Consider the following 12943-nt stretch of genomic DNA (forward strand, 5'->3'; position numbering starts at 1 on the left):
ATCTGCAAATTTATGAATATATATTCTAGTAATATACACATAACAAGCAGACTAGGATATTTTCTGCATATAATGAACAGTAAATGATCTAATGTCTTATATAATTATGAATTATATTTTAGTAATTATGTGACTCTGTATATATTCTTTATAGAACAATCACACAACCACAAATATTAGCTCCATTCTCTAATTTTTCTTATACCTGATTCAAAAAGGTGGTATATAATAACTAATATCTCTAAGAAATATAAATAAAATAGTATAAAGACATTGGCTTTACTAGAAAATAACTTGATTGAATAAGATAATATATGTCAATAAAAACACATCTAGCATAACGTTTCACAACTAATGTTCACTTTTCTTCCTTTTCCTCTGATGTAACACATAGCAGCTCATTTGCGCACAAGATACAATTTTTACTTTTTAAAAAATATGTTAACAACACCGTGTATTATATTTGGGAATTTGGGTTATAACTATGTCATGATTACAAAATAGAAATGCCATTTTTGATTTTTTTTAAATGAAGGAAGTCTTTTGCTATTATTTATTTGCTTTTTCTTTCTAGACAGCTGCTTGAGACAGGGTTTAAATAATGCTAAAAAGTGAAAACTGTGGTTGTCATCCTACAACTGACCACTAGATGGTGCCTTCTCCTCTGGGAAAAAAAAACAGAAACCAGAAACAATTATTTTATTACTGAGGATTTATCTAGAAATGACTATTTTAAAAGAATGTTTGATTGGAGAAATAGAATTATGAGCATAGAAATGCTTTTAACCAAAATTATTTTAATAGCTTGAACATTCTTTCTAAATTACACTGTCATTGACTTTAATATAAATTTTAGGACTGTTTGCCATTTTAGAATGTTCCACTGAGTGGCTCAAATGTGCGTGTAACAATAAAACACACAACATAAGCCACTTCAAAATTTGACTGAAATCATTCAAGGTGTCACATTTAAGTATTTTTGACATCTTATGCCCTGGGCCCCACTTTTTTTTCATTATATCTCATACCACAGTAGATCTTTCTAAATATTTATAGAAGCAGTCCTAACTTGATATTTCTGTAATCATTAAGAACAATACTTATTTAATACTAATTATTCTCACTTGAAGCAGCTGCATCACTAAGATAGTATATACACTAAAAGGTTTTTTGTTTTGCTGATTATAAATGTGGTCTCACTGCTCATTGAATCATAACAATTAAAATAACCCCTGTATTTTCTAAAGCTTGTGCAGGCTGAAAAGAACATCAACTAAGTTTGCTATGTCATTGGGAATAATGTTATTGGGAAATAAATTTTAATATTTTAATAAGAATAAAAAGGTATGAGCTCCTTGGAATTTCCTATACATCAGATACTTACATCTTCTATCAGAAGTAATGACTCTGCATCTGATTTTCCTGGAAACCGGATTTTCATGTCCTTGAGAACAAATAAGGTCTGACTTGTTAGATCATCTTCCTGTTCTTTTGTTCTCAGTTGCCGCAAAGACTCACTCTTAAATTTGAAAAAATACAGATATTTGGAGGGGGTCTTATTTCATTGTGCCACTATAATCTGAAAGATATTTCTAGGTAAAAATGATGCATTTTCAATTAAAAAAAAATGAAAAATGAAGAAAAACATGTTGATGTTTATTCTTAGGATTAAGTGGATATGATTTCCCAAGAATGTCTTTCACACTTTTACACAGTTGTATTTTATTTAGCTCAAAATACTAAAATAAAAATACAAGTGTTTAAAAAAGACTTCCTAGTCAGTTTCATGTACTGGGTACTACCTGTACCCAGGCAATTCTTGATTAGAAAAAAAATCATGTATTGTACTAAGTGAAATTCATTTACTTTCATTTTCCAGAATTTTCCCTTTGGAAACATCATCCAAATTAAATAAACAATTTAAATAAAGTACTGGCCTATGGGTAAGCCTAGTTGCAAAATAAATTCACTGAATTTTTCAATACTGAATCTCTACGACTCATGCTAATGAGGAAATACTATAAGTTAATATATAGAAAACATTATAAACAATGTTGCATTTCAATGTTCTAAGAATTTATCAATAGTCTTATTTTTCTAACATATTAATCAATAGTCCCATTAAGGAAAATTTTCCATAAAACAAATTTCTCTAAATTTACAGATATACTGCACAATACACTGCAAAATCATGTATTTACTCAGATGATTTTCAACAAAATTATAGTACTCCATCAGCAAATGGAAAATAAAATGCTATTCTCAGTGTCCATCCTCATATATAATTCTGTAACACAGTGAAGTTTGCCTTATGAGAATCCATACTAAATTATAGGCTAAGATGGATTAATAATTCAAGTGTCAGGAGACTGTGAGTTAAATTATTGAAAGGATCAGAGGTTCAATCTGTCCTCCTCCCGGCTATCCCTTTGCTACCTAAATCCTGAGTGTAGCACTTCCTGTAATGTCAGAGGAGCAAAAGAGATGACTTACCATCTGAGAGTTAGTAGAGGTGCCATCATTACTGTGAGGCAAATATCTCATGTAGGAGGAAACACGGTTTAAAGAATGTGACCGAGACCCTGAAACTGGCCCGGATGCTGATACCATTTGCTGAGCAGAAAAGGGGCGGCTGTCCACAACAGAAGGTGACTGAGAAGAGATGGACCGAGGGCAACTGACTGAACGCCTCATAGAGCCTATCAATGATGGAGAAGAGGGATAGTATTGTAGGAGAGTTAGCAGAAGTTCCCCACGGTATCGGGTCTATATAAACTAACGATTAGACCACAAGGTGGCGGGGTGGCAATAAATATCAAAGCATCAGCAGCATCATGAGAATATGAATCTGGGGTTAATGCTTCAATGCAAACAGTGAGCATGGCACAGGACCCTTACCATGTATAAAGAATGACTACTATGAGAATAATACTAAAATAGTACTTTAATGTTCTGTGCTTGAAACATGACACAAAAAAAAGAAGAAGAAAGGAAAAGTAATGTTTATGGAACACCTTCATAAAGACAGGCATTATGCTGGAAGTTACAATTTTATCTTAGTACTCCCAGAAACCCGCTGAAGTAGGAATCTCCATCACCTGGAGGCTCACAAAAGAACTTCCTCAAGGTGACACAACAAGAAAGTGGCCAAGTTCAGGTTTAAATCCTGATGTTAAATCTAATGCCAGCGTCTTCCCTCTTTCTATAATACCATGATGCCATCTACTTTTTTTGGAGTAGACTGGTCATTTATTAGAATCTTTGTATAGGTTAGAAATTATGCATTTTACAGCAAGATTCATAGGTAAGGATGGCAAGAAGTCTAAAGAATGGCCAGGATCAATGGGTGTTATATAAGTTAGGAGCTATGGAAAAAATTAATAATAAAACAGAACATAAACATAAAGAGATTATCCTAATGGAGTTTAGACATATAATTGGCTATTATAAGAATAGTACTAGACAGATAGTTGTCTCATTCACAGGAAAAAATAATTTAAAAAACTAGATTCAGATCCAATAGTAAAAGAATTAGGTGAAGAAAAAAATGTCTGGATCTAAAGGGTTTCTATCGGAACAACTAGGGAAAACTATACAATATCTTCCTCAATATATAGAACATTTAAAGGAGAGAACCATCTGTTTCTGACACCGGGAAATTTTGGCTCCTGACACAGGAAATAGAATATTATTCAATATTATCAACATTTATATTATTGCTTAGTTCCTGCATTCTACATATCCTCTGCTCTATACTCTCTCTCTCTGCTTGGGAAATGTATCAATCCTCATCAATTTAATAATTTAATGAAACTCACATGAAGGTCGGTCGAATACCCCAAATATTTCTCTTTATTAGCTGTTGAAAAACTTAAACCTTTATAAAGGCAAGGAACATAAACCTTATATTTAGAGATGTATTTCTAAAGAATATTTTGAATAGATAATAAACTTAATCCTCCTCATTTGGCTCTGGAGAGTCAAAAAAAAGTATACTCATTCAAGGTATAAATGATGTTAAAAATAAAAAAAAAAACCTTCTACTTGTTTCAACAATTAACTTCCTCTGAACCTGAAAGTCACACCATGTTTTGAAAGGACAGTGCTTCTACAGAAGGGCTATGTGGGGAACATGCTACTGGCCAATCCTCTACTAGAAAACACCCAAAAGTGTGTGCTTCTGTGGACCCCCTGGCCCTGCTCTCTTTGAGAGGGTGATGGTTTACACATGTAAACTTGATTATAGGTGCAGAAAGAAAATTTCCTTTCTCTTGAATCCCCACAGATTCCCATTTTCCCCCTGCATACACAGGAAATGCAGACAGAATAAGCAAGTAGCAAGACATGCTGATATTTAGGTAGATTAAGGAAAAAAAGGTTGTAAATTGCATACACAAATTACATGAGAAAAATATTTCATGTCGTTTTGTATGTGACTACCTATATCAAGCCAAAATATAACCTTTGGAACTATAACCAATTTGAATTTCCCAAATTAACTGTCCACAACAGGAAGTGTCATACATAATCTGGATTTTGTCCTCAGTCATCAGCACCACTTGGGAGAGAAAACTCAAGGAGGGTTTGTGGCTATGATATTCCTTCATGTAACATAAAGAGAGAATTGGAAGCAAATAGAAACCTTTGTGTGATTCCTAATAACTGTAAAAATAAAACATAGTAAGGAAAAAGATATGTAATTGAATTAGGCTAGCTTTAAAATGTAAATTCATATTCCAAAACATTTTGAGTACACTATTTGTCTGATCTCAATTTATTGACCTATTGGTCTGAGAACAAGGAACAATCTCAGAGCTTTAGGAACCTTAGAATTTTTTCCCAACCTCACCCTTATCCTCCGTCAGTTCATGCTCTTAAGGATGCACACAGTAGTCAATAGGAGAGGGGCTTAAAAACTGATGAAATTGGGGCAGGACGATGTCAGCTTCCAAAACAGAAACAGGGCCTATTTACATAAGTAAGTTACTAAAATGTCTTTAAGAAAAAAAAGAAATAATTGATAAAATAGCTTACAAACTATGGATCAAGTGCTTAATAAATGTATCTTAAATGAGTAAACAAACAAATGAAATGGGGCAAAACACATTTCTTCTCCAAACACATAACCCCTCAAAGACAGGAACATTCTTAACATGTATATTTATGGAATAACCTGGAAGTAAAAGTAAAACCATTAAGAACTTATTCTGCAGAGGGGGCGGAAGATGGCGGCGTGAGTAGAGCAGCGGAAATCTCCTCCCAAAACAACATATATCTATGAAAATATAACAAAGACAACCCTTCCTAGAATAAAGACCAGAGGACACAGGACAATATCCAGACCACATCCACACCTGAGAGAACCCAGCGCCTCGCGAAGGGGGTAAGATACAAGCCCCGGCCCCGCGGGAGCCGAGCGCCCCTCCCCCCAGCTCCCGGCGGGAGAAGAGCAGGCAGAGCGGGAGGGAGACGGAGCCCAGGGCTGCCGAACGCCCAGCCCCAGCCATCCGGGCCAGAGTGCAGGGCCCTCGATACTGGGAAAACAGGGCAGCAAGAACAGTGAGCAGGCACTGGAGGCTGGGCGACAGAGGACATAAGAAAAGCGCGCGACCATTTTTTTTTTTGCTTTTTTGCTGCTTTGTTTTGGCGAGCGCTTTTTGGAAGTCTTAAAGGGACAGGGACCCCAATATTAGGGAAACAGGGCAGAAAGACCGGTGAGCAGAGGCCTGAGGCTGGCACCGGAGAATAAAGAAAAACGAACGACCACCTTTTTTTTTTTAATTAAAAAAATTTTTTTTTTTTAATTAAAAAAATTTTTTTTCTTGTTTTTTTTTTTGTGGTCGTTGTTTTGTTTTGGCGGGTGCTTTTTGGAAGTCTTAAAGGGGCAGGGCGGGCCACTTAATCCAGAGGTAGGGAATCCGGGATCTCTGGGCACCCTAACCCCTGGGCTGCAGGGAGCAGGGAGGCCCCTTACGGAGATAAATAGCCTCCCAGCAGCTCCTGCTCCAACGCGACTCCACCATTTTGGAGTAGCTGCCCGAGCCAGGCCACGCCCACAGCAACAGCGGAGATTAACTCCATAGCAGCCGGGCAGGAAGCAGAAACCCTGTCTGTGCGCAGCTGCGCAGCACAAGCCACTAGAGGCCGCTGTTCTCCCAGGAGAGGAGGGCCACAAACCAACAAGAAAGGAAGTCTTTCCAGCCGTCACTCGTCCCAGTTCTGCAGACTATTCCTATCACCATGAAAAGGCAAAGCTACAGGCAGACAAAGATCACAGAGACAACACCAGAGAAGGAGACAGACCTAACCAGTCTTCCTGACAAAGAATTCAAAATAAGAATCATAAACATGCTGACAGAGATGCAGAGAAATACGCAAGAAAAATGGGATGAAGTCCGGAAAGAGATCACAGATGCCAGAAAGGAGATCGCAGAAATGAAACAAACTCTGGAAGGGTTTATAAGCAGAATGGATAGAATGCAAGAGGCCATTGATGGAATTGAAATCAGAGAACAGGAACGCATGGAAGCTGACATAGAGAGAGACAAAAGGATCTCCAGGAATGAAACAATATTAAGAGAACTGTGTGACCAATCTAAAAGGAGCAATATCCGTATTATAGGGGTCCCAGAAGAAGAAGAGAGAGGAAAAGAGATGGAAAGTATCTTAGAAGAAATAATTGCTGAAAACTTCCCCACACTGGGGGAGGAAGTAATCAAACAGACCACGGAAATACACAGAACCCCCAACAGAAAGGATCCAAGAAGGGCAACACCAAGACACATAATAATTAAAATGGCAAAGATCAAGGACAAGGAAAGAGTGTTAAAGGCAGCTAGAGAGAAAAAGGTCACCTATAAAGGGAAACCCATCAGGCTAACGTCAGATTTCTCAACAGAAACCCTACAGGCCAGAAGAGAATGGCATGATATATTTAATACAATGAAACAGAAGGGGCTTGAACCAAGGATACTGTATCCAGCACGACTATCATTCAAATATGATGGTGGGATTAAACAATTCCCAGACAAACAAAAGCTGAGGGAATTTGCTTTCCACAAACCACCTCTACAGAACATCTTACAGGGACTGCTCTAGATGGGAGTACTCCTAGAAAGAGCACAGCACAAAACACCCAACATATGAAGAATCGAGGAGGAGGAACAAGAAGGGAGAGAAGAAAAGAATCTCCAGACAGTGTATATAACAGCTCAATAAGCGAGCTAAGTTAGGCAGTAAGATACTAAAGAGGCTAACCTTGAACCTTTGGTAACCACGAATTTAAAGCCTGCAATGGCAATAAGTACATATCTTTCAATAGTCACCCTAAATGTTAATGGGTTGAATGCACCAATCAAAAGACACAGAGTAACAGAATGGATAAAAAAGCAAGACCCATCTATATGCTGCTTACAAGAAACTCACCTCAAACCCAAAGACATGTACAGACTAAAAGTCAAGGGATGGAAAAACATATTTCAAGCAAACAACAGTGAGAAGAAAGCAGGGGTTGCAGTACTAATATCAGACAAAATAGACTTCAAAACAAAGAAAGTAACAAGAGATAAAGAAGGACACTACATAATGATAAAGGGCTCAGTCAAACAAGAGGATATAACCATTCTAAATATATATGCACCCAACACAGGAGCACCAGCATATGTGAAACAAATACTAACAGAACTAAAGGGGGATATAGACTGCAATGCATTCATTCTAGGAGACTTCAACACACCACTCACCCCAAAGGATAGATCCACTGGGCAGAAAATAAGTAAGGACACGGAAGCACTGAACAACACAGTAGAGCAGATGGACCTAATAGACATCTATAGAACTCTACATCCAAAAGCAGCGGGATATACATTCTTCTCAAGTGCACATGGAACATTCTCCAGAATAGACCACATACTAGGCCACAAAAAGAGCCTCAGAAAATTCCAAAAGATTGAAATCCTACCAACCAACTTTTCAGACCACAAAGGCATAAAACTAGAAATAAACTGTACAAAGAAAGCAAAGAGGCTCACGAACACATGGAGGCTTAACAACACGCTCCTAAATAATCAATGGATCAATGACCAAATCAAAATGGAGATCCAGCAATATATGGAAACAAATGACAACAACAACACTAAGCCCCAACTTCTGTGGGACACAGCAAAAGCAGTCTTAAGAGGAAAGTATATAGCAATCCAAGCATATTTAAAAAAGGAAGAGCAATCCCAAATGAATGGTCTAATGTCACAATAATCGAAATTGGAAAAAGAAGAACAGATGAGGCCTAAGGTCAGCAGAAGGAGGGACATAATAAAGATCAGAGAAGAAATAAATAAAATTGAGAAGAATAAAACAATAGCAAAAATCAATGAAACCAAGAGCTGGTTCTTCGAGAAAATAAACAAAATAGATAAGCCTCTAGCCAGACTTATTAAGAAGAAAAGAGAGTCAACACAAATCAACAGTATCAGAAACGAGAAAGGAAAAATCACGACGGACGCCACGGAAATGCAAAGAATTATTGGAGAATACTATGAAAACCTATATGCTAACAAGCTGGGAAACCTAGGAGAAATGGACAACTTCCTAGAAAAATATAACCTTCCAAGATTGACCCAGGAAGAAACAGAAAATCTAAACAGACCAATTACCAGCAATGAAATTGAAGAGGTAATCAAAAAACTACCAAAGAACAAAACCCCCGGGCCAGATGGATTTACCTCGGAATTTTATCAGACATACAGGGAAGACATAATACCCATTCTCCTTAAAGTTTTCCAAAAAATAGAGGAGGAGGGGATACTCCCAAACTCATTCTATGAAGCTAACATCACCCTAATACCAAAACCAGGCAAAGACCCCACCAAAAAAGAAAACTACAGACCAATATCCCTGATGAACGTAGATGCAAAAATACTCAACAAAATATTAGCAAACCGAATTCAAAAATACATCAAAAGGATCATACACCATGACCAAGTGGGATTCATTCCAGGGATGCAAGGATGGTACAACATTCGAAAGTCCATCAACATCATCCACCACATCAACAAAAAGAAAGACAAAAACCACATGATCATCTCCATAGATGCTGAAAAAGCATTTGACAAAGTTCAACATCCATTCATGTTAAAAACTCTCAGCAAAATAGGAATAGAGGGCAAGTACCTCAACATAATAAAGGCCATCTATGATAAACCCACAGCCAACATTATATTGAACAGCGAGAAGCTGAAAGCATTTCCTCTGAGATCGGGAACTAGACAGGGATGCCCACTCTCTCCACTGTTATTTAACATAGTACTGGAGGTCCTAGCCACGGCAATCAGACAAAATAAAGAAATACAAGGAATCCAGATTGGTAAAGAAGAAGTTAAACTGTCACTATTTGCAGATGACATGATACTGTACATAAAAAACCCTAAAGACTCCACCCCAAAACTACTAGAACTGATATCGGAATACAGCAAAGTTGCAGGATACAAAATCAACACACAGAAATCTGTGGCTTTCCTATATACTAACAATGAACCAACAGAGAGAGAAATCAGGAAAACAACTCCATTCACAATTGCATCAAAAAAAATAAAATACCTAGGAATAAACCTAACCAAAGAAGTGAAAGACTTATACTCTGAAAACTACAAGTCACTCTTAAGAGAAATTAAAGGGGACACTAACAGATGGAAACTCATCCCATGCTCGTGGCTAGGAAGAATTAATATCGTTAAAATGGCCATCCTGCCCAAAGCAATATACAGATTTGATGCAATCCCTATGAAACTACCAGCAACATTCTTCAATGAACTGGAACAAATAATTCAAAAATTCATATGGAAACACCAAAGACCCCGAATAGCCAAAGCAATCCTGAGAAAGAAGAATAAAGTAGGGGGGATCTCACTCCCCAACTTCAAGCTCTACTATAAAGCCATAGTAATCAAGACAATTTGGTACTGGCACAAGAGCAGAGCCACAGACCAATGGAACAGACTAGAGAATCCAGACATTAACCCAGACATATATGGTCAATTAATATTTGATAAAGGAGCCATGGACATACAATGGCGAAATGACAGTCTCTTCAACAGGTGGTGCTGGCAAAACTGGACAGCTACATGTAGGAGAATGAAACTGGACCACCGTCTAACCCCATATACAAAAGTAAACTCAAAATGGATCAAAGACCTGAATGTAAGCCATGAAACCATTAAACTCCTGGAAGAAAACATAGGCGAAAACCTCTTAGACATAAACATGAGTGACCTCTTCTTGAACATATCTCCCCGGGCAAGGAAAACAACAGCAAAAATGAGTAAGTGGGACTATATTAAGCTGAAAAGCTTCTGTACAGCAAAAGACACCATCAATAGAACAAAAAGGATCCCTACAGTATGGGAGAATATATTTGAAAATGACACATCCGATAAAGGCTTGACGTCCAGAATATATAAGGAGCTCTCACGCCTCAACAAACAAAAAACAAATGACCCAATTAAAAAATGGGCAGAGGAACTGAACAGACAGTTCTCCAAAAAAGAAATACAGATGGCCAACAGACACATGAAAAGATGCTCCACATCGCTAATTATCAGAGAAATGCAAATTAAAACTACAATGAGGTATCACCTCACACCAGTAAGGATGGCTGCCATCGAAAAGACAAACAACAACAAATGTTGGCGAGGCTGTGGAGAAAGGGGAACCCTCCTACACTGCTGGTGGGAATGTAAGTTAGTTCAACCATTGTGGAAAGCAGTATGGAGGTACATCAAAATGCTCAAAACAGACTTACCAATTGACCCAGGAATTCCACTCCTAGGAATTTACCCTAAGAATGCAGCAATCAAGTTTGAGAAAGACAGATGCACCCCTATGTTTATTGCAGCACTATTTACAATAGCCAAGAATTGGAAGCAACCTAAATGTCCATCAATAGATGAATGGATAAAGAAGATGTGGTACATATACACAATGGAATACTACTCAGCTATAAGAAAAGGGCAAATCCAATCATTTGCAGCAACATGGATGGAGCTGGAGGGTATTATGCTCAGTGAAACAAGCCAAGCGGAGAAAGAGAAATACCAAATGATTTCACTTATCTGTGGAATATAAGAACAAAGGAAAAACTGAAGGAACAAAACAGCAGCAGAATCACAGAACTCAAGAATGGACTAACAGGTACCAAAGGGAAAGGGACTGGGGAGGATGGGTGGGTAGGGAGGGATAAGGGGGGGAGAAGTAGGGGGGTATTAAGATTAACATGCATGGGGGGGTAGGAGAAAAGGGAGGGCTGTACAACACAGAGAAGGCAAGTAGTGATTCTACAACATTTTGCTATGCTGATGGACAGTGACTGTAAAGGGGTTTATAGGGGAGACCGGGTATAGGGGAGAGCCTAGTAAACATAATATTCGTCATGTAAGTGTAGATTAGTGATAGCAAAAAAAAAAAAAAAAAAAAAAAGGGCAGTTCCTGTGTGGTAACCTCCAACGAGTTCTACACAAGGGTATAAAGGGCATATAAAAGTGTAGGCAAAGGGTCTGTTTGTGTTTATACAGAGGATCAAAGCCTAATTGGGCTACCCCGAAAATGAACTAAGATACGATATGAAAGAGAACTTCCAACAGCAGCACTCTCTGGAAGACTCATGCCAGAAGATGATCATCAAAAAACCCCAACAAAGATCCACGCACTGCTACAGCTGTAGATGCACTCATCCCACCAGTTCCTGGACCTGCCATGGGAATGAGGAAGGAGATATCTAAGCTGGCCTGTGCATACAGTAAAACAACAAAATTGGACTGGATCTATACTGTTGGAACTCAACCAAGAATTTGGAGAAGTGCAAATTGTAGCGCTCCAAAGTCTTACAACTACAAACTATTTATTGTTAAAAGAACATATGGCATGTGAACAGTCCCCAGGAATGGGTTGTTTTAATTTGTCTGATTTCTCTCAGACTGTTCAAGTTCATTTGGACAATATCCACCATATCATAGATAAGTTTTCACAAATGCCTAAGGTGCCTAACTGGTTTTCTTGGTTTCACTGCAGATGGCTGGTAATTACAGATATGCTTTGGTTATGTAACTATACTCCTATTATGTTAATGTGTGTGTGCAATTTAAGTAGTAGCTTAAAACCTATACATGCTGAAGTTACTCTACAAGAAGATATATCAAAGAAATAATCAATCTTCCCATGTTTTCTTCCGCCTGCTACTTCTATAGCTTTTCTTCTTCCTTCCTAATTACAACCCTTAAATAGAATTCGTGCCTCATATCGAATTTACCGAGTATCATAATTCTTCCAAGTGGTAAAGACACCTCAAGACAAATGCTGGGCATAGAAGCCACAGGGCATAAATATGCAAAGAAGTAAAAAGCTAACCTTTTCAAACAATAAGGCTTCTCTCTCACTTACCAACTTCACATTTCCCTGTATGGCCCCGGAAGATGACTGGTTAGCCAGAGACGGGTAAGATTCCTCAAGGGAGGAACAACCTAAGACAGGCACAGTCGCAGGGGGGCCATCAGGTGAGAAATTGGGGATCAACAGAGGTGAGGCTTAGAACCTCACCCCCCCGTTCTGAGAGAAATCTTCTGCATACGTGGATGTTTTATTGCCCTTGTCTAGCTTGGATTAACACATAGTCTACAGGCACACACCTGATCATCTACATGTGCTCTCTTACAACACTAAACTATGTTTTCTACCTTTATCTTGTATCTACCTACCACTTCAGCATTTTATTAAAAATAATAATAATAAAGAGAGAAATGTGGTATCCACATATAAATCAAGTATAAAAACCAAATCAGTATTCATATTTGAACTGACTATTTATAGTTCATAATAATGCATGAGCAAAACCGAAAGTTTCTGTGATGACTGCCCTTGTACTGTTCACTATGTAACTTATTCATTATGTAAGAAT

The 12943-nt window shown here is 37.9% G+C and overlaps 1 protein-coding gene across 6 annotated transcripts in view; it reads right to left on the reverse strand.

Moving 5' to 3' along the window:
- The window catches only part of TTLL7 (tubulin tyrosine ligase like 7), a 150532-nt gene that overhangs the window by 38580 nt on the left and 99009 nt on the right, over positions 1 to 12943 (reverse strand). For all 6 annotated transcript variants that reach the window (XM_057500372.1, XM_057500368.1, XM_057500369.1 and 3 more), the window contains 2 exons: positions 2494 to 2699; positions 1385 to 1519 (listed from right to left, as the gene is read on the reverse strand). In XM_057500372.1, coding sequence (XP_057356355.1) covers positions 1385 to 1519; positions 2494 to 2699 — 341 coding nt within the window. The remainder of the gene's footprint in view (positions 1 to 1384; positions 1520 to 2493; positions 2700 to 12943) is intronic.

This window comes from Manis pentadactyla, chromosome 4, assembly GCF_030020395.1.
Source record: "Manis pentadactyla isolate mManPen7 chromosome 4, mManPen7.hap1, whole genome shotgun sequence".
Classification (NCBI taxonomy): domain Eukaryota; kingdom Metazoa; phylum Chordata; class Mammalia; order Pholidota; family Manidae; genus Manis; species Manis pentadactyla.